Source organism: Maylandia zebra, linkage group LG15 (genome assembly GCF_041146795.1).
Source record: "Maylandia zebra isolate NMK-2024a linkage group LG15, Mzebra_GT3a, whole genome shotgun sequence".
In the NCBI taxonomy this organism is placed as follows: domain Eukaryota; kingdom Metazoa; phylum Chordata; class Actinopteri; order Cichliformes; family Cichlidae; genus Maylandia; species Maylandia zebra.
Window position 1 is genome coordinate 24,756,659 of NC_135181.1, and position 23,169 is coordinate 24,779,827.

The following is a 23,169-nucleotide window of genomic DNA, read 5'->3' on the forward strand; positions in this document are numbered from 1 at the left end:
CTACACACAAAGAGCCACAAACTGGTTTGTTGATCATGGGAGCCATGTTGTTTTTATTGATCCTCGGATCAACATAAAGAGAGTACATGAAGTAACTGTAATGTAGTCACATTTATAAACAATTTGAGTCTGAGTGCTCGCACCATGCAAACTCCACAAAGGATGAAACCAGGAGCTGGAATCAGGAATCTTATTGCTGTGAGACAGAAGTGTTAACCATGGTGGTGAAGCAGTTAGCACTGATCATAATGATCCTAAAAACACTGAAATAAAGATATGAACACGCAGACCGACACAGATGGAGTATTTTCAAGTGGCTGACTGGTTTTGGGGGAGTGGAAACAACTGAAGAAGAGGAGTTAAACTTTCTTCTGAATGATGCCCCCACCGCTCAAATGACACCTATCCATCTCCTGAAAGGAAGAGTTCAAAGACGAAGATAGAACTAGTTTGTCGTGCACATGGTAACCTGAACATCAAACATAGTGTCCATGCACTAAATAAAATGATGAATTTTTTTTGTTCTTTAATTTTTGTAGAAGAGGAAACACTCACGGGTGGTCTCGGTGCCCCTGAGAGGCTCGCTGCTCCGCTCGCCCACCACAGCATAAACATTGAGGACGTACTCAGTCAGAGGGTTTAGATTTTCCAGCACTACAGTGGTCACTGATCCCTCGACTTGCAGCTGAAACGATAAAGCAATGGTTCTTATTCTGTTGACCAGTGAACGAGTAAATGACAGGTGGATTTGATCAAAACCAAAGAATACTTCAAACCAACAGTTGGACTCACTTTTGGGATTTTGTGAGTGTCACAGTTCTGGGTCTTCAACACGGTTTTCAGTTCTGCATTAATTTTCTGTTTCTTATTGTGTGGCATTGGCCACTTTCTGGGCCAGGTTCTGTTCATAAGTTTCTGAAATGTAAAACTCTAGACTCAATGAGTCTTATGCAGCATTTTTATACACTGTTTATGCTCTGATGGGTGTATATTTTTATATTTGGGTTGTCACAAATAAATGAAATGAGAGTTTTGCCATCAGTATGAATTACATGTATTCTGATGGTGGGAGCTAAAAGCCTCTGGTCTCTGGTTACAAAATAACATAAAGGGGAGAGCTCATCTCACCTCCTTGGGGGGTCCTCCGGGTGCTATCGAGTAAGTGACGCGAAACTGGTCCACGGTGCCGTCAGGTGGAGTCCAGGTGGTGCGGAAGGAGCTCTGTTTCACCTCTGAGGTCACCAGGTTGGTTGGTGCCCCCAGTGGCTCATCGTCTGAATAAGAGACAGAGCACAGAGAATGGAATCCATCATGTTGACATCAAACGATGCAACATATCACATATCCTTTTATCATTCAGCTAAGCTAAGAGGATAATCTTCTGTTTTCAGTGCAGAATTGATTTGTGAATAACAAAAACAAAGTAATTTCTATTTCCTGTGTGTCATGTGTCGTCAGTTTCATTGCTGAAACAGGGTAAACGCTGCTGTGCCAATGAGTGCTTAATCTTTAAAGCCTGAACCATGAAATAATTGTAAGAATTTTCCATTTCTTTTGAAAATACAGTTTTTTTTAAAGCCTCTGATGAATCGGACTGGACAGCCGGAGAAAAGCAGCCAATGTATGAAGAAAAACTTGGAAAGTCCTGAAGAACGCATGGAAAGCTATTGCTAAAAACCACTTTAACAAATTATAAGAGTCAGGTTCCCCAGAAGGAAATCTAAAGGTATAAGAGTTGGCTCAAGACTTTTGCACAGTAACTGTATTAGTCTATTAGTTAGTATTAATTAGTAGATTTATCAGTGCTTTGCTCCACCGTCTTGTCTAAATATGGAAACCTCTGACTCAAAAACCAACAGAGCGATAATCGTTAAGCTAAAGTTGAGGGTTTAAAATTCACAAGCCAGTGGGTGATGTGACAATGATACAATGATATAGATATATATTTTTACTAAATGTACACTTATTAAATCACTTCAAAATTTCAGGAGATTAAGTTATTCAAGCTATATTAAAGGTTTTCTACACAACATTAATAAACAATGCAGTTTGGTTACTCTTTTAAGAATCAGCTTGATCAGTTTCATAGTATATGTACACATACAAGGAATTGGGCTCCAACTAATTTCCGACCTTTTGAAATCTTGACCAGTGCAAGATTTCATAAAAGTTATTGAGATGCTGGTCTTATAATTATCCAGTGTCTCCAACCTGAGCCCTTTAAGCTGTTGTACAAGTTGATTGTGAGGTCATTAACGATGTCCGGCAGGAACTCAAAGTCAGTGACGGAGTATACGTGACTCTCATCTGGATCAGAGGCGATGGACTTCAGCTCATTCTCATCAATATGAGCTATACCTACCAGAAAAATGCACGATCATATTGAGAATTACACATTTAAACAGAGACTAAGAACAAAAATAATATCAGTGTCTTCCAAATGAATCAGTCAAGCTTCACTCCTGTTAGCGAAGAACAGGAAACTGACGTTAAAATTGGTCAGTGCAAGACTGGAAACTCCTGAGATCTCTCTTTCTACTGCAACATTTAAATGCTGAGATTAGAATTTGCATAAACAACATAAAAGCGTGGACCCATTTTGCCTTGTAAGAACACTTCAGGCTAATGGTAGTGGTGGAAATGGTAGTGGGGCCCTTAGTACCAACTGAACCATCATTTAAATATCAAAGCATGAGTATTGTTGCTGGTGTTTTTTCTTTCTTTCTTTTTTAAATCACAGTCTGTAGCTCATTGCTGCTTTCCTTGCATTTTTTCCCTATGTAAACAACCAAGCTCACTAACCAACAGCATAGAGCTCAATGCCACTGTCTCTGAGTTTCTGTGAGACTCGGATGACTTCGTCCTGGGACCTTCCATCAGTGATCAGGATGCCAATTTTGCGGGAGTCTCCACGCATCCCCACATTAGGTTTGAAGTTGTTTTCAAGCATGTAGTTTAGAGCCAAGCCTACAACACAGCAGCAAAGATGTTTTACCAAGACTTCAGTTGGAAACATTGCGGTGGGGGGAGCCTAGCAATGCTGTTAAAAAGTCACCTGTCATGGTGTTTCCTCCTTTATGTGGCAGGTTGGCAATGGCATGCAGCAGGGATGCTTTGGTGGGGTGGGCGTTGAGGTGCCATTCAGTCCTTGGATCACCACTGTACTGAGTCAGACCTGCAGAAAACACATCCAATAATGTAGAACACCAAAGATACACAAACTCTGATCCTCAGCTTTTTCACAAAATAGACAAAATGATAACAACTACAAATAAAGAGGGACAAACAAAGCAACCTATTCTGCTTTTCCTTATTTTCTGCCATCTATACACTGTTCCAACGGTGGATGTTCAATGTAAACAAAGTTTTGAATAATGAGATTAGTGTACATACAAGTAATCCTTGTAAAGCCAGGCTTCAGACTACTCGAAATGTTTGGTACATGTTCAGCATAACGTAAAAGAAACCAGATATCCAGTCATCTCAGGCACAGAAGCCCCACCCACCTGCTGTTTAAATCATCTGCCTGTAAAGAACAGCCAATCAGAGGAAAGCTGACTTAAAGTAGTGATTCTGAAACTTCTTCTCGTTTGCCCCACTTTTTAAATGAATCAAATCAACCTTTACCGATCTGGACACTTTCTGGGCCAATGTCAAACACACTGACCACACGAGCAATGAAGTTGCAGACTGTTTTGAAGTTTACGCGTCCAACACTCCAGGATCCGTCAACCAGCAGTACGATGTCGGCTTTCGCTGTGGTGTTACACTGAGCATCTCCAGAGAGAGGTGGTGCTGTTGGGAGGAGGGGAGGTTAGTGAGACACCTGGTACACAACAAATACCCACCTCACCTATTGAGTCCCATTTTAACTGTTTGTATGTGAGAGAAAAGTGAGAAAGAGTGAGATGAAATACATAAGGAGGAAAGAAGACAAAGGCACAGAAAAGACTGTCGATTCTTTTCTCGTCAGATAACTGGCCCTGTGTTCTCAGTAGGAAGTAGCCTCTCCCACACTGTGATCTATGGCGCCACCTGCTCCCAAAATTATTTACATGTTCCTGCTCCAGGAAAAGGCTGCTCAGCTGTTCAAAACAAGTTAGGAGACGTTTTAGCTCTTTTAAGGGACTGCAGTAATAAACACAGTAGTCTAAAAAGCAGCCTCCTATCTGGTTTTCCTAATCAGTTTTCCTTGACGTCAATGGAAATCCAAATGAGATCAAGAAAAGGTGCAAAGCAGATCATATAAAAAAGAACCACTGTTCAAAAATACAAGTTTAGTACAATATTTGAAATTTTAAATAGATACTAATAAAGTGAAGTAAAATTTATTTCATATTGAGGTGAGCTGGTCATTCTATCCGCTCTTATTTTCTCTCTCTACAACAGCGTTTGGGAATTCTCATTCCCGACCATTTTCATTCTTTTGGTCACTACCCAAACCTCATGACCATAGGTTAGGATAGGGACGTAAATCAGCTGGTAAATTAAAAATTTCACTTTTATGCTCACTTCTCACTTCACCACAAAAGATCAGAGCAGTGTCCACACCACACCAATCCACGTGTAAATCTTTCACTCCACTTTGTTCTCCCTTGTGAGCAAGATAGAGATACTTGAAGTCCTCCACTCCACCCTTCTCCAGCTTAGAACATGGCCCCAGATTTGGGGGTGCAAATTCTCATTCCAATGCACAATGACTGAAAATAGCACAACTAAAGAACAATGGGCTGTGAGGCCAGTTTCTTGATCATTAATATTCAAATTGTCATGACCATTGATCAACAGCCACTGGTCAAAGACCATTGATCAATAACCAATGATCAGTGGCCATGAGTACCATTTACAGAGAGTTGGGGAATAGCTGTAATCACAGCATTGTAAGATGGTGAAAGGTGTGCCCTACATGGCTATTTCTAACTCTAAATAATAGTACAAGCCATGAAAGTAAAGTCATGATTGCAATGTTGAACAATTAAAGGGCAATAGCCTTTATTAAATCACTAAAAAATGTGCCACTCTACACTTCCTAAAAGAGTTATACAACAGATTCAAATAACTAGCTATAGCCTCTTGTCAGAAAAACTAAAATTGGGAAGTCTTTTCAGCTTTGTAAAGTGTTGAACAATGTATCTAAAGCTAACTGTGATGCTGGTCTAATGCTCCAGTTACTCATTACCAACCTGAGGCCTTTATGCTGTTGCACAAGTTGATTGTGACATTGTCAACGATGTCCAGTAGGAACTGGAAGTTGCTAACTAGGTACATGTGACTCTCGTCCGGATCAGAGGCAATGGACTTCAGCTCGTACTCATCATAACTTCCTATACCTGAGGGACAAATGATTAGGTTGAGAATTTCACTTCAAAATAGAGATTTCAAAACAAAAATAGCATATCAGTGTCTGCTAAATAAATCAATAAACCATCATTAAATAGGTACACTTAATAAAAATAAAAATCTGGATTTAAGAGGGAGCCATTAAAGAGAAGCCAATATAGGAGAAAGATGCTCTCTCTTTCTAGCCCATTAGATATATATAATTCAAACTACTGCAGCACAGTACTTGTAATACTTACAGCATCCTCTAATCACTATAATACATTATTATGGTCAACAGTATCAAACACTGCACTGAGGTCTAGCAGGACGAGCACAGACATCTGTGATGAGCTCTGAAACCTGACTGAAACTCTGGAATAAACCATTCCTCTGCAGGTGCTAATTTAGCTGTTTTAAAACTACCCTTAGCTTAGACAGCTGGGTGCTGAGAAAGCTGGGATTGAGGGAGAGATTGAAGTTGCCCCGGCTTTCCTATCACATCTGAGAGGGTAAAAAGTCTTATCATCCAGCCTTTTATGCTTAAAATGATGCACGGTATAACAGGGCTTTTCCATATTTTCTAACAGTAAACCATCTTTATTCTTGATCAAAGATATGATCAAAACATACGTTTGATTAACATGTTGAACGGGAAATGTAGTTTCAGTAGTGAAAATTACATTAATGTCTGGATTTTGTGTGCATAGACGTGATCCAGCTTTCACCTTGGAGAATCAGTGTCTGCAGGAATGCGAGGAACGTCTTCTGCTGGAATTTTCAACAGTGAACATCTTAGGTACCATCTTATGAACTGTTCATCTCACAGAAGACAAAGGGAAGAACACGGTATCTCTTCTTTGTCATGGTCCGCAGCCCGGCGTCTGAGGTGCTGATGGGATGCCCACTCCCGTGGGCGTGGCCGCTGACTCCACACCTGCATCCCATCCCAGGCGATCACCAGGTGGACCATTTAATCCTGCCCAGCCTGCTGCTCCACGCCAGTCCGTAATCGTCCTTCAGCGGTAACGCACACCTACAGGAAAGTCCTTAGGCAATCCTATCCGTGTGAACTAGTACTAACTCTGCCTTGTATACCCAGATCACTGCTCGGCGTGTTTTGAGTCACCAGCCTGTCCACCTGCCTGTCCAGAATTTGGATCACGATCAACCCCAGCCGCCTCGCCCTTTCTGGAGCTTCTCCCCACGGACCCTCACCCCTCCCTCCGGTTCCCTTGGCCCCGCTATCATCGTAAGACGCGTACACTACCTCCCCTCGTATGCTGCCGGTTTACCCGCACCCCAATAATCCTTTTTTCTTTTTCTGTTTCAGCCTCCCACGGTCCCGCTCTCGGCGTTTCCTGCGCGATTCTTCTCCCGGTCCCTCGGTTTCTCTGGTTCCGTGCGTTTTCTCCCTTCTACTCTCCTGGGACACTCTCAGTTATAATAAAGTTTATTTTTTCTCTCGTACCGCTGTGTGTGTGTTCTGCTCCTGGGTCCAGCTTGTGTGTTGAACTTCGGTTCTTGACATTCTTCACTTAACATTTATACCTGTTTACCCTTTTCCCCCATTCTCTTACTTGACGTCACATCTTCTCAGATGACATCTGACATGTTGACAGGTTTTTGCTGCTGTGCTGAAGTCAAAGTGAACTTTATTTATATCAGGAGTCAGCACAGAGACTACAAGCCCATTATCATCAATGGAGCTCCAGTGGAGAGGGTGCAGTCCTTCAAGTATCTCGGTGTCCACATCTCCTCAGACCTGACATGGTCTGCCCACATTCATGTCCAGACCAATTGTCCGCCCTTTCTATCTGCCCCGTGAGTTCACCTCGGTCATCGCCACGGCGGTCTACATCCCACCCCAAGCGGACACAGGTATGGCTTTGTCCGAATTACATGATGTGCTGAGCTCGCTTCAAAACAAGGACCCGGGCGCAGCCCTCATTGTAGCAGGAGACTTTAACAAAGCGAACCTCAGACAAGTCTTGCCAAACTTTTACCAGCATGTCTCGTGTCCAACGAGAGGGGATCGAATTTTGGATCACTGCTACACGCCATACAAGCAGGGCTACAAAGCTGTCTCACACCCGGCTTTTGGGAAGTCTGACCACAACGCCATCTTCCTCATCCCCCAGTATAAACAAAGCATACGGAGGGAAGACGTGACCACGAGGGAGGTAAAACGGTGGACTGCCCAATCAGAAGCTACGCTACAGGACGCACTCAACGACGTCGACTGGGACATGTTCAGAGCATGCGCAGTCGACATCAACGAGTTTACGGAAGTAGCAGTATGCTTCGTCAATATGCTAGCGGAGGAGATTATCCCCACTGCGAGAGTCACCACATTCCCAAACCAGAAACCGTGGATGGACAGATCGATCCGCACTGCAGTAAACGCCAGGACCGCCTCCTACAACGCGGGTCTCGCCACTGGCGATATGAGCGCCTACAAAGCGGCCTCATACGGCGTGCGGCGCGCGGTGAGAGATGCCAAACGCCGGTACCGGGAACGTGTGGAGTCCCACTTCCACCAGGGCGACACACGGAGTATGTGGCACGGACTACGCACCATTACGGACTACAAAGCCAGGGACACTGCGCCGATCAACGCCGACTCTGCATTCACCAACGAGCTGAATCAGTTCTACGCCCGTTTTGAGGTTAGCCAGGCGGCTAATGCTATCTACCGCCTGACTACCGAGGACAGTGACGTCATCAGCGAGAGACCGGTGACCAGCATCGCGGAGCATGACGTCCGAGCGGCACTGAGGAGAGTGAACACAAGGAAAGCGGCGGGGCTAGACGGCATCACCAGCCGTCTGCTGCGCTGCTGTGCTAACCAGCTAGCAGGTGTGTTCACTTACATCTTCAACGAGTCCCTGGCGAAGTCTGTGGTCCCCACATGCTTCAAAAGATCCACCATCATCCCTGTGCCCAAGAACAGCAAACCCTCATCCCTGAACGATTACCGGCCAGTTGCACTGACCTCGGTAGTAATGAAGGTGTTTGAGAGGCTGTTGAAGAACATCATCTCCTCCTCCATCCCAGACACCAAAGATCCGCTGCAGTTCGCCTACAGATCCAACAGATCCACAGAGGATGCCATCACCCACGTCCTACACACCACTCTCAGCCATGTGGACAAGAAACAGGGTAACTATGTGCGAATGCTGTTTGTTGATTACAGTTCAGCGTTTAACACAATAGTGCCCTGCAGACTGTTCACAAAGCTGAGGGATCTGGGACTTAACAGCCGTCTGTGTGCATGGGTGTTGGACTTCCTCACTGGCAGATCTCAGGTGGTGAGGGTGGGCAGGTGCTTCTCCAACAGCATCACCATCAACACAGGAGCACCTTAGGGATGTGTCCTCTCACCACTGCTCTACTCCCTCTACACTTCAGACTGTGTGGCCACCCATGGCTCCAACACCATTGTGAAGATTGCTGACGACACAGTGGTGTTGGGTGCCATCTCCAACAACGATGAGACGGCCTCCATGGATGAAGTGAAGAATCTGGCATCGTGGTGCCAGGACAATCACCTCCAGCTGAACGTCAGCAAGACCAAGGAGCTGGTGGTGGACTTCAGAAGGGGTCAGCACAGAGACTACAAGCCCATTATCATCAATGGAGCTCCAGTGGAGAGGGTGCAGTCCTTCAAGTATCTTGGTGTCCACATCTCCTCAGACCTGACATGGGCTGCCCACATTCAGGTCCAGACCAAAAAGGCTAGGCAGCGCCTGTATCACCTACGACAACTGAGGAAGTTCAGGGTCTCTCCAAAGATCCTCAGGATTTTCTATACAGGCGCTGTGGAGAGCATCCTCACACAGAACATGACATCGTGGTTTGGGAACAGCTGTGTGAAGGACCAAAAAGCTCTCCAGAGAGTGATCCATACAGCAGAACGCTGCTGCAGGGTTGCTCTCCCCCCGCTTCAGGACACCTACACCAGGAGATGCCGGACTAGAGCAGCGCAGATACTGAAGGACCCATCCCATCCTGGCAACAAACTGTTCCAACTTCTGCAATCTGGTAGAAGGTTCCGCATCTTCCGGGCAAGGACAGAGAGACTCAAGAGGAGCTTCTATCCCCAAGCCATCCGTGCCCTAAACACACACACCCGCCCTCTCACATCATCTATAATTGACTGAGACAGGACTCTCTTCTAGACACTAAACCAAGGCACAATGTACATTTCAATTCCTTTAATTTTAAATATGTTTATATTGTCTATCCTGTAAAATAGTCAGATGTCTATTCATATTAATGTACAGAATTCACCTGCTTGCTGCTACTACTGCACATTCACCCAATGTATGTATATATATATATATATATATATATATATGTATATATATATATATATATGTATATATATATATATATATATATATATATATATATGTTCTTCCTCTACACCCCCCCCCCCCCCCCCTTCCACATGTCGAGGAGTCAGGCTACATTTCACTGTGTGTTATACTTGTATAACTATGCATGTGACAAATAAAGAACCTTGAACCTTGAACTTGAACCTTGAACCTTGAAAAAGGCTAGGCAGCGCCTGTACCACCTATGACAACTGAGGAAGTTCAGGGTCTCTCCAGAGATCCTCAGGATTTTCTATACAGGCGCTGTGGAGAACATCCTCACACAGAACACCACATTCTAGTTTGGGAACAGCTGTGTTAAGGACCAAAAATCTCCTCAGAGAACGCTGCTGCAGGATTGCTCTCCCCCACTTCAGGACATCTACACCAGGACTAGAGGAGCACATATACTGAAGGACCTGCCCCACCCACGGGGTGACTGTAGCTCAGGTGGCAGAGCAGGTCAGCCACTAATCAGAAGGTCGGTGGTTCGATCCCAGGCTGCATCCTGGCTGCATGCCAAATATCCTTGGGCAAGATACTGACCCCATGTTTGCCTACACAGGTGGCGCCTGTGTCCGGCAGCCTCGCCTCTGTCAGTGCGCCCCAGGGCAGCTGTGGCTACAATGTAGCTTGCTATCGCCAGTGTGTGAATGTGTGTGTGAATGGGTGAATGACTGAATGTAGTGTAAAGCGCTTTGGGGTCCTATGGACTACAAATGCGCTATACAAATGCATTTACCATTTACCATCCTGGCAACAAACTGTTCCAACTTCTGCAATCCGGTAGAAGGTTCCGCATCATTCGGGCAAGGACAGAGAGACTCCAGAGGAGCTTCTATCCCCAAGCCATCCGGACCCTAACACCTCCCCACCACCACACACACACACGCTCTCTCACATCATCCAAGGTTGTTTTATTGTCAGGGTTAGAATTAGGTTATGGTTAGGTTTGGGCTAAGGGTTAGGCACAAACATTCATTTTTGATAGTTAAGTTTAGGGTAAGTGGCAAGGGAAAGCATTATGTCAATTAGATGTCCTCATTAGGATACGAAAACAGGATGTGCGTGCGCGCGTGTGTGTGTGTGTGTGTGTGTTTTTTTTTATGTGTAGGTGTGTGTGTAGGTGTGTGTGCGTGCATCATGCGTGCGTGCGTGTTTGCTGGGCAAGAAACATTATACAATCATGTTAGAGTGGCACCCAACTACCCAGCACATTATGCCAGGCCCACAATCTGTGCAGGTGGTGGAAGCGTTTCCTTGTATGGTGGCTGAGCTAGCTAGCACGAACCTAAGAGTAAGTGCATTTTGTTTCAAGTGGTGCAAGTTGTAGCTCATCACTGCTTAGCTAGTGTTACTTTTGTTTTCCCATTTAAACAATCAAGATCACTCACCAATAGCATAGAGCTTGATGCCTCTGTCTCTCAGGTTCTTTGACTTAAAGTAAACTTCATCTTGGGACTTTCCGTCAGTGATCAGGACACCGATTTTGCGGGAGTCTTCTCGCATGCCCACACTGGGATTTAAGTTGTTGTTACAGATGTATCTTAGAGCCCAGCCTACAAAATAGCAACAAAGAAGTTTTACAAAGAGTTCAGCCAGAACAGGTACATGTCACAATGCAGCAACAGACTCAAGCGTTGGATCAAGAAAAAAGTTGAACAGTTTATTTACAAAAGTCACACCAAGTGATATATACAAAATGTGCAGGGGAAAAGAGGTCCAGACATCCTAGGGCGGGGAAGGGCAACAACAATCCTCTTCAGTCACACACACGAGAATGTTCTCTTCAGTCACACACGCCACTCGATACACTCGTCATAACCAACATACATACGTCAGAACTCCAATGGAAAACAGGCAGGGACACGTCCAGGGAAATCTATGCACAAAAAGAGAATGAAGTCACAAACCAGGAAAATATATCAGGAACGAGATTAGCATGAGAGAGCCGGGCAACACTGACAAGAATCATGCAACGATCCAGCGATGAGAAACACCGACCTGCCATCTTAAATAGTCGCCAGAGAGCCAAGGTAGTGAGCAGCAGGTCCTTGTTACATACCTTGGTGCGCAGCAGCACAGACTACGTAGCTCGCCAGGCATGACGGCACCTGGGGAGATGGTGGTGGTCCAAGGGTACCTCGAAGGGAGACAATCCGGTGGCTAAGTAGATTAAGCGTACTCTATCCAGGGAAGACAGTGACTCCATACGGACTGGTTGGTTGATGCCACACAACGGAGGGCTGCTTCCTGTTCCTGGCTCATGCGTTCGGTTTGCCCATTGCTCTGCAGGTGGAAACCAGAGGATCAACTAACCCTAGAGCTCTTAGCAAAACAGAACACCTTCCAGACTCTTGAAGTGAACTACGGCCCTTGGTCGGAGACGATATCCTCTGGTATCCCATGAAGGTGGAAAACATGGGTAGTCAGGAGTGGGGCTGTTTCCAGGGCCGTAGGAAGCTTGGGTAGTGTGAGAAAAAGGGCAGCTTTAGAAAAATGATCAACAATGGTGAGGATGACTGTATTATCTGCCGAGGGTGGAAGGCCGATGACAAAGAGGGAGACCCAATCTCCCAGGTGATGGCTCCCACTGTGCAGGATGGAGGTAGGATGGGTGAAGCTTCACAGGACTCTTCAGATGAAGTAAACTGCCAGGAAAGATGAGATGACTGAGATGTTTTGCAGTTTGTAGATCGGTCAGGTTCTTGAGATCCATCCAAACAATGAATGGTGCCCCCACTCCTCCAGGGCGAGCTTGATCACCAGTAGCTCATGGTCTCCCACATCATAGTTTCGCTCTGCAGGTGATAACTGACGAGAAAGAAAAGCACATGGGCGGAGCTTACTGGGAGAGGACAGCCCCAATTCCAGTGTCAGAGGCGCAGGTCTGTTTGAAGCCCAAGCAAACCACTGCTTGAGCTGGCTGAAAGCTGCCTGAGCCAACTGGTCCCACTGAAAGAAGCTCTTGGGAGAGGTTGGGCGGGTTAAAGATATGGCTTTTTTGCTGAAATCACAGATAAATCTATGGTAGAAAGTGAAAGAAAAAACAAGGAACCATTGTAATTGCTTTCGGTTTCGTGTTCTGGCCAATCCAACACATCCTGTACCTTAACAGGGTCTGGTTTCAGGTTCCCCTGCTGGATGATGTAGGCCAAGAAACTGACCGTGTCAATGTGGAATTCCCATTCTTCACCTCTGACAAAAAGTCGGTTCTCCGGGAGACACTGGAGCACCTGCTTTACATGATTCTTGTGTTCTTCAAGCGATCTGGAAAAGATGAGGATATCATCTTGTGGTGGAGGTGTGGTCCCTGGCTCAGCTGCAAGGGAGGAGTGGTGCAGTGAGCTCAAAGGGGCGGTACCGGGAGGCAGGTGAGCCACAGGTGGTGGCGACACTGGAGCCTTACATGATTCTTGTGTTCTTCAAGCGATCTGGAAAAGATGAGGATATCATCTTGTGGTGGAGGTGTGGTCCCTGGCTCAGCTGCAGGGGAGGAGCGGTGCAGTGAGCTCAAAGGGGCGGTACTGGGAGGCAGGTGAGCCACAGGTGGTGGCGATTGACTGATGATGGTATTTCTTTCCGTTTCTCTATATAGTGAAGGCAGAGTCGAGTGGAGAGAGGAGAGAGCTGGACTGGAACAGACTGTTTTCCTTGAGTGCCCAACTGTCAATAAAAAGCAATAATAGTGAGCACAATCACCGTGTATGTCATGTACGTCTACAAGTGATGCCGAAACCCAGGAGTGGGGTGTCTGACCCAAACAATGAACCACCCGCCCAGCCTGTGCAGTTGTTGACACAGTTGTTGACACAGTTGTTGGCACAGATGCTGGCGGAGATGGCAATGATGTGCCAAGACTGGGCGGTGGCCCAGCGGGAACACCTGATTAAGCTGCAGGAACACTCAGACTGGCAGACCAGGTCCTGGAGTCGCTGGCGCCACCAAAACTATCTCCTCTGTCAGTAACGATGCACTGGATGGGGGACGGTGACGATGCCCATGTCTTTTTGGAGGCATTCCGTGCAATGACAGAGGCGTGCCAGTGGTCACAGCGGAGTGGGCCCAGCGGCCGATTCCACTACTGTAGGGGGAGGCTCAAACGGCAGCCCTCAGCCTACCGCCAACCTTGTGGAGCAGCTTCTTAACAAAGAAGCTTCTTAAGCCTCCTTTACTGGCGGGCGCGACCTTTTGGCTTAGCGGGGCAAACAGCGATAATGTGGCCCTTACAGCCGCAACACAAGCACTCACCAGACGTAAGGCGGCAGTGCTGTTCAGCTACAGTTATGTGGTGAGTTGATTGCAGGTGTGTTGGCCAAAGGCCAGAACCTCTGATGAGTTCTGCCTTGGCAGATGAGAGATAAAGCAGAGGAAAACAAAAACAAACAATGGAGTGTTTGATCCTTGAGTGACGCCGAGAAGGCACGGGAACCACGACAGTACAGTCATATGAGAAGATTACAAAGACTTGTTTTTTGTTTGTTTGTTTCTCTCTTGGTGTCAGCTTACTGTGATGGGGGTTTATAGTCCCAGGAGCTGTTTTGTTTTTGGCATGCAATTTACTCCTGGTAGGATCTCCCTACAAACAGATCCCAAGTAAGGGATCAAATTGAGGGGATTTAGAAAGCCTCTATAAACAGGAACTCCAGAGACCACATTACACTGATTGGGACAGGGTTCCATGGCCCTACTTGGAGGCAATACTGTGGATTGATTGGCAGCCAGCGGCAGAAGCTCTAGCGGTCTAATCCCCAATTGCCAGTGACTACAAGGACATGGAACATCACCACTCTAGTGTTGATAGAGCCTAAGCTTGTGCATGAGGATGAAAGATCCTGTCTAGATATAGTCAGACTCACCTCAACACTCCACTTCTGGAACCAGCTTCCTTGGAGAGGTGGTGGAAAGGAGTTGTATCCCTTGCCATATGGTGTCACTACACTTTTTTTTTCTTAGGGAAAAAGAGATTCAACTCTGCAGCTGCATGTCTTGTACACTCAGGTAAAGACAGGAGGAGAGCTGTGAACTGATCAATTTTGATGGTGAGTTATAAAAATCATCATGCCCAGACATATAGTGTGGGTGCACTGCAAGTGTCTAGCAGAAGCCCCTGTACTGGAGATCTTCAACTTCCACCTATCCCAAGGAGGCTGGATACACTGAGTCAGAGATCACTCCATGAATCCACAGGCAGCTGCCAAGTATAGCCCATTGTCATAGGCCTTTTGGAGACTATAGTGAGAGCTTCTTTTGCATTGCCAATAATAAGTCATACTCCTGCGGGCTGGACTCCATCAGGATTACATTTGTCACAATTCTGTTCACATTTTTATCGACAGAATTTCTAGGCACAGCCAAGGAGACAAGGGTGTTGGGTTTGGTGGTCTCTCCTTTTGCAGACGTTGTGGTTCTATTGACTTCATCAAACAATGACATCCAGTTGTCACCAAGATGTCTTGCAGTCAAGTTTGAATCAGCTGGACGAGAATTGGCCAGTCAAAGTCTAAGACTCAGGTTCTCAGTCATAAAAACTTGGAGTGCCCAATCAGGCTGTAACTGAGTAGCTGTCCTACATGTAGACGTTCAAGTATCTTGGGGTTATTGTTTGTAAGTCAGTGAAGGATGGTTGGTCTAGCATCTGTCATGCATATCCTATATCGGTAATTGTATTACTATTGCTATACACTATTGTGGTAAGTGTCCTAGTTGGACATCAACTAGCTGGACACGTCTAACTAGGACGAGGCCCCAGGGAACACTCAGGATGGTCTGGCATTGGCATTCGGGTCAGTTTAAATGCAGGAAGGACAGGTCTGTTGTGCTATTTAAAAAAATACCTGTCATGGTGCTTCCTCCTTTATAAGGCAGGTTGGCGATGGCCTCCAGTAGGGATGCTTTGGATGGGTGGGCATTCAGGTGCCATTCGGTCCTTGGGTCATCGCTGTACTGAACCAGACCTACAGAAAATACATCCAACAATGTAGCAAAACACCAAGGATACCCCATCTCTGACTTTCAGCTTCTTCACAAAATACAGGGAGTGCAGAATTATTAGGCAAATGAGTATTTTGTCCACAGCATCCTCTTCATGCATGTTGTCTTACTCCAAGCTGTATAGGCTCGAAAGCCTACTACCAATTAAGCATATTAGGTGATGTGCATCTCTGTAATGAGAAGGGGTGTGGTCTAATGACATCAACACCCTATATCAGGTGTGCATAATTATTAGGCAACGTCCTTTCCTTTGGCAAAATGGGTCAAAAGAAGGACTTGACAGGCTCAGAAAAGTCAAAAATAGTGAGATATCTTGCAGAGGGATGCAGCAGTCTCAAAATTGCAAAGCTTCTGAAGCGTGATCATCGAACAATCAAGCGTTTCATTCAAAATAGTCAACAGGGTCGCAAGAAGCGTGTGGAAAAACCAAGGCGCAAAATAACTGCCCATGAACTGAGAAAAGTCAAGCGTGCAGCTGCCAAGATGCCACTTGCCACCAGTTTGGCCATATTTCAGAGCTGCAACATCACTGGAGTGCCCAAAAGCACAAGGTGTGCAATACTCAGAGACATGGCCAAGGTAAGAAAGGCTGAAAGACGACCACCACTGAACAAGACACACAAGCTGAAACGTCAAGACTGGGCCAAGAAATATCTCAAGACTGGTTTTTCTAAGGTTTTATGGACTGATGAAATGAGAGTGAGTCTTGATGGGCCAGATGGATGGGCCCGTGGCTGGATTGGTAAAGGGCAGAGAGCTCCAGTCCGACTCAGACGCCAGCAAGGTGGAGGTGGAGTACTGGTTTGGGCTGGTATCATCAAAGATGAGCTTGTGGGGCCTTTTCGGGTTGAGGTTGGAGTCAAGCTCAACTCCCAGTCCTACTGCCAGTTTCTGGAAGACACCTTCTTCAAGCAGTGGTACAGGAAGAAGTCTGCATCCTTCAAGAAAAACATGATTTTCATGCAGGACAATGCTCCATCACACGCGTCCAAGTACTCCACAGCGTGGCTGGCAAGAAAGGGTATAAAAGAAGAAAAACTAATGACATGGCCTCCTTGTTCATCTGATCTGAACCCCATTGAGAACCTGTGGTCCATCATCAAATGTGAGATTTACAAGGAGGGAAAACAGTACACCTCTCTGAACAGTGTCTGGGAGGCTGTGGTTGCTGCTGCACGCAATGTTGATGGTGAACAGATCAAAACACTGACAGAATCCATGGATGGCAGGCTTTTGAGTGTCCTTGCAAAGAAAGGTGGCTATATTGGTCGCTGATTTGTTTTTGTTTTGTTTTTGAATGTCAGAAACGTATATTTGTGAATGTGGAGATGTTATATTGGTGTCACTGGTAAAAATAAATAATTGAAATGGGTATATATTTGTTTTTTGTTAAGTTGCCTAATAATTATGCACAGTAATAGTCACCTGCACACACAGATATCCCCCTAAAATAGCTAAAACTAAAAACTACTTCCAAAAACATTCAGCTTTGATATTAATGAGTTTTTTGGGTTCATTGAGAACATGGTGGTTGTTCAATAATAAAATTATTCCTCAAAAATACAACTTGCCTAATAATTCTGCACTCCCTGTATACAAAGTGATGAGAATTAAAATAATCAAAAATGTGATAAGTAAAGGAAATCTTGGAGCTGAAATTAGATCAGTGCTAATAAATTAGTTGGATATAGTGAATATTTGTTTTTAATTTTGTATTGCTGTGCTGTCATTTATTATCTTACTAATAAAAAACAACTCAGTAATTTTAAATACTTGGATGGATGTATTTGCTGGATAATATACTACAAATCAACCTTTTAAGCTCAAGTATTGATGTGGAAGATTAAAAGTCCTGATATCAGATTTGTACTCAGTATCAGCAGAGTACCCAAAGTACCAAAGTATCTGTATCAATCGGAACTGGAAAAGTTGCATCGGTGCCCTTTGATCTTCTGTTCTTAAATGAGTCATATAAATAAACTGACATGGCTTATTCTTTAATAAATGATCAGAAGAAATTTTAAGGGAGGAGGAGCTACAACAGCTTTTTTTTAAGAGGGGGCAGAACAAAGGCTCTGCATACAGTGGGGCAAAAAAGTATTTAGTCAGCCACCAATTGTGCAAGTTCCCCCACTTAAAATGATGACAGAGGTCATGTCATGATCCTGGGTCTGCTGACCCAGCGTTTTGTGTTTAGTTTATGTAGCCTTCAGGTTTCCTAAGTTCATCATAATCATGCCTAGGTGTTTCTAGTTATTTTCCCCTCGTGTTTCCACTATGTTAAGTCTCCCCTGCTTTTCATGTTTTTCATGTCTGTGGCTTATGTTGTCAGTTCAGGTTGTCATGTCTATATCTCACTGTGTTTCCTGTTTTATTGTGAAGAGGTCTGGTGTGTCTGTGTTCATCATGTTCAGTTACTCTCCCCCTGTGACGTAATTATGTTCATGTGTCAGCTGGGTTCCCCAGGTGATGCCACTTCCCTCATTATCCTCCTGTGTCCATTTAGTCTGTGTGCTCTCAGCCATTCTTTGTCAGGTCGTCCGTTGTATTCACCCGTTGTACTCGTCCGTTGTTTCCTATGTCTCCGCTCCAGGTATCCCTGTCAGTTTGTTATGTTTAGAGTTTTCTATGTTTTGTTTTAGTTCACCCAGTTTAGGCCATTGTTTAGTTTTCATCGATTCCCTATTATTTTGTACCCTCGTTTCTTGCCTTAATAAACGGCTTGTTTTGTTATTCATATCTCATTTCGGTCTGCGCTTGAGTCCTTCCCTGCAACATACGGTCTGCCCTAGCCAGACCGTGACAGGTCAGTAATTTGCACCAGAGGTACACTTCAACTGTGAGAGACAGAATGTGGAAAAAAAATCCATGAATTCACATGGTAGGATTTGTAAAGAATTTATTCGTAAATCAGGGTGGAAAATAAGTATTTGGTCACCTCAAACAAGGAAAATCTCTGGCTCTCACAGACCTGTAACATCTTCTGTAAGAAGCTTTTCTGTCCCCCACTCGTTACCTGTATGAATGGCACCTGTTTGAACTCATCATCTGTATAAAAGACACCTGTCCACAGCCTCAAACAGTCAGACTCCAAACTGGACCAAAGGGCCAAGACCAAAGAGCTTTCGAAGGACACCAGGAAAAGTATTGTAGACCTGCACCAGACTGGGAAGAGTGAATCTACAATAGGCAAGCAGCTTGGTGTGAAAAAATCAACTGTGGGAGCAATCATCAGAAAATGGAAGACATACAAGACCACTGATAATCTCCCTCGATCTGGGGCTCCACGCAAGATCTCATCCCGTGGGGTCAAAATGATCATGAGAACGGTGAGCAAAGATCCCAGAACCACACGGGGAGACCTGGTGAATGACCTGCAGAGAGCTGGGACCAAAGTAACAAAGGTCACCATCAGTAACACACTACAACGGCAGGGAATCAAATCCCGCAGTGCCAGACGTGTTCCGCTGCTGAAGCCAGTGCATGTCCAGGCCCGTCTGAAGTTTGCCAGAGAGCACATGGATGATACAGCAGAGGATTGGGAGAATGTCATGTGGTCAGATGAAACCAAAGTAGAACTTTTTGGTATAAACTCAACTCGTCGTGTTTGGAGGACGAAGAATACTGAGTTGCATCCCAAGAACACCATACCTACTGTGAAGCATGGGGGTGGAAACATCATGCTATGGGGCTGTTTTTCTGCCAAGAGGACAGGACGACTGATCCGTGTTAAGGACAGAATGAATGGGGCCATGTATCGTGAGATTTTGAGCCAAAACCTCCTTCCATCAGTGAGAACTTTGAAGATGAAACGAGGCTGGGTCTTCCAACATGACAATGATCCAAAACACACCGCCCGGGCAACAAAGGAGTGGCTCCGTAAGAAGCATTTGAAAGTCCTGGAGTGGCCTAGCCAGTCTCCAGACCTCAACCCCATAGAAAATCTGTGGCGGGAGTTGAAAGTCCGTGTTGCTCGGCGACAGCCCCAAAACATCACTGCTCTCGAGAAGATCTGCATGGAGGAATGGGCCAAAATACCAGCTACTGTGTGTGCAAACCTGGTAAAGACCTATAGTAAACGTTTGACCTCTGTTATTGCCAACAAAGGTTATGTTACAAAGTATTGAGTTGTATTTTTGTTATTGACCAAATACTTATTTTCCACCCTGATTTACGAATAAATTCTTTACAAATCCTACCATGTGGATTCATGGATTTTTTTTTCACATTCTGTCTCTCACAGTTGAAGTGTACCTCTGGTGCAAATTACTGACCTCTGTCATCATTTTAAGTTGGGGAACTTGCACAATCGGTGGCTGACTAAATACTTTTTTGCCCCACTGTATGATAACATGATGCAGTATACAATAGTAGCAGCAGTGAAAGCTTTACCGATCTGGACTCTGTCAGGGCCGATGTCAAACACTCTGACCAGGCGAGCGATGAAGCTGCGGATGGTTTTGAAGTTCATACGCCCAATGCTCCAGGAGCCGTCAAGCAGCAGCACGATGTCGGCCTTCGCTGTGGTCTTACACTGAGTGTCTGCACAGGCACAGTGGTGTGTGTGTGTGTGTGACATCGGTACACAACAGATACTCACGACAAATGTCTGTTAAGTCTTATTGTGTGAGGGAAAATTGAGAAAGACAGACAGGAACTACATCAGGAGGAGAGAGGAGTACATCACAAAAACTCACTATCAGAAAGCAGATTACATTACATAACACAAATAATTTGTCTCACAGTAGGATGTGATGCATAATAACGAACCTGATGTCTCACAGTGGTAAAAACAAATGACAAATATTCCAAATCCATTCTGAATGACTGTTGATCAGTCCTAAACCCCCTCAACTTTCTTTATAGAGCAGCATTTCAGAGTAATTGTTCTGCAGCATGTTAAATATGCCTTACAGCATCTCTGCCTGACCACATGGACCTGTAAAAAAACACTAAATTAAATCCTGCTGTGGATCCAAGATCTTGGAGTTGGGAAATCAGTCACTGTATCTGCTTCCAATTACAACAGGAACTTCTGCTAAGGATCAGCATGTCCTTTGAGTCTGATGGGAAGCATTGCATGAGACTTTTTCATAGGAAAAATTTGCATTGTAAATCTTAATAAACATGAAGCCACATTTAACTACACATTCAAGCTGCATTACTGCTCTCGGTAAGCTATATTTAGTGGATTAAACGTCTTTAAAAAATAAAAAGCTCCTCCCAGGAAATTCAAACTAGATTTAAGTTCTGATGGATTATCTGATCATCAAAACTCTTGCCTATGAGTTAAAGCAAAACACTTCACAGACGTAGTTTGCTTCAGTTATTATTTTAATGTAGACAAAAAGTGCAGTTACACACAGCAGGAAGAGGACAGACAGAGGTGAGAGGAGGTGGAGGAAGTCAGATGTGTTGGATCAAAGAGGAAGAGGAGGGGGAGGAGGAGCGACTTTACCTTGCTCCTGGGCCTGAGAGGAGGACAGCAGCAGTGCCACGAGGGCCACAACTGTTGCCAGAGAGAGCCTGCTCTTCATCTTCAGCTCTACTGGTCTCAGCAGCGCATGAAGGAAGCTGCAAGAGGAACCAAGGAGGCGGTAAGGCTTCCTCGGGGCTTCACAAAACTGTTAATCCTCCCTGAACGTGAACCTCAGAGCTCATTATTGCACCTTTATTTTCATTTAAATCTACATTATGCTTAAAACAACAAAACAACTCAGCTTTGAAGAGAAAAATAACTCACATAAATATTTCATGAGCAGCAATAAGATCACATGACAACCTTCTGTATGAAAGACTAAAATTCACCAAATTCTACAAAATATTTAAGAAAATCTTTTTTTCTGTCTCTACAATATATTCTTTTTCTGTCATTTCTGTGGCTCAGATTATTTCCTCTCAGAGTAAAGACATGCATTTAATATTTCTGCATGATGAGAAATATTCACTCATGAGGACAAAGTCATCCCACTGTCTTGCGTAATGGAGGATCAAGCCGTGGCACTGTACGCAATTACGCACAGCAACGGTGAGATATAATCCATATAAAAAAATGACAACAACAACAAAAAGTAATATTTCAGAATTTAAAAAGCACGCAGATTTTAAACAGGTGATAAATGAAGGCGTGTGAATCAATCCCCCTTAAATTGCACCCAAACAGAAACCTTCAGGCGCTGACCTTCAGAGGAGACGGACACAAATGTCGTTTGCTTAAACAAAAAGTCTTCGCTGTAGACTGCAGTCTTCTTCCAAGTGTGAAGAGTCTCCACACAATCTGCTACTTAACAGGGGGTGGGCTGCTCCCAGCTCTGCCGGCCCCGCCACAGTGAGCTCTTACGACATCCAGCCATGATGCTTCATTTATGGCACCGCTATTGTGTCTGTTTGTGTATCTGTTTGTCCACAGAAATTTGCTTTAAGCCAGTGCCAACCTGTTTCCGTGCAGTCTCCAGAGTTCTAACCGCAGCTTTTTGGACATGGATAGCACGGCCGAATGCTGATTGGTTGACAAGTGGGCAGGAACAGAGAAAGGACTGATGGTGGAGGAAAATTTGTCCAAAAAAAATAACAATACAATGAGATATCCCAGATATCATATTTAACGTACACACGCTTGACCTATATTTATATATTTTTCCACCTGCAATTAGCAAGCTGCGCCTGTTCTGTTAGTAAATTACCCAAAACTCATGTCTTAGTTTGTGATTAGGTGCTAAATTTCACTGCTCTTACAGTGGGGCAAAAAAGTATTTAGTCAGCCACCGATTGTGCAAGTTCCCCCACCTAAAATGATGACAGAGGTCAGTAATTTGCACCAGAGGTACACTTCAACTGTGAGAGACAGGATGTGAAAAAAAAAATCCATGAATCCACATGGTAGGATTTGTAAAGAATTTATTCGTAAATTAGGGTGGAAAATAAGTATTTGGTCACCTCAAACAAGGAAAATCTCTGGCTCTCACAGACCTGTAACGTCTTCTGTAAGAAGCTTTTCTGTCCCCCACTCGTTACCTGTATGAATGGCACCTGTTTGAACTCATCATCTGTATAAAAGACACCTGTCCACAGCCTCAAACAGTCAGACTCCAAACTGGACCAAAGGGCCAAGACCAAAGAGCTTTCGAAGGACACCAGGAAAAGTATTGTAGACCTGCACCAGACTGGGAAGAGTGAATCTACAATAGGCAAGCAGCTTGGTGTGAAAAAATCAACTGTGGGAGCAATCATCAGAAAATGGAAGACATACAAGACCACTGATAATCTCCCTCGATCTGGGGCTCCATGCAAGATCTCATCCCGTGGGGTCAAAATGATCATGAGAACGGTGAGCAAAGATCCCAGAACCACACGGGGGGACCTGGTGAATGACCTGCAGAGAGCTGGGACCAAAGTAACAAAGGTCACCATCAGTAACACACTACAACGGCAGGGACTCAAATCCCGCAGTGCCAGACGTGTTCCGCTGCTGAAGCCA

At 44.8% G+C, this 23,169-nt stretch overlaps 1 protein-coding gene and 1 long non-coding RNA gene across 2 annotated transcripts; one reads left to right on the forward strand and one right to left on the reverse strand.

The window, feature by feature from the left end:
• Positions 1-25: 25 nt before the first annotated feature.
• Positions 26-22,013, reverse strand: LOC101479748 (collagen alpha-1(XII) chain). Its single transcript, XM_004561053.5, has 13 exons — positions 21,874-22,013; positions 21,151-21,266; positions 20,085-20,234; positions 15,536-15,655; positions 11,093-11,257; positions 5,184-5,330; positions 3,628-3,795; positions 3,056-3,175; positions 2,803-2,967; positions 2,212-2,358; positions 1,129-1,274; positions 556-685; positions 26-413 (listed from the first exon to the last, which is right to left on the reverse strand). The coding sequence occupies exons 2-13, from the start codon at positions 21,227-21,229 to the stop codon at positions 403-405; spliced, it is 1,548 nt and encodes a 515-aa protein (XP_004561110.1). The 5' UTR covers positions 21,230-21,266; positions 21,874-22,013; the 3' UTR covers positions 26-402.
• On the forward strand, positions 6,205-6,746 carry LOC106674934 (uncharacterized). The gene is made up of 3 exons (XR_001341688.3): positions 6,205-6,344; positions 6,422-6,571; positions 6,653-6,746. It is a non-coding gene; the product is annotated as an uncharacterized LOC106674934 (long non-coding RNA).
• Positions 22,014-23,169: the final 1,156 nt, after the last annotated feature.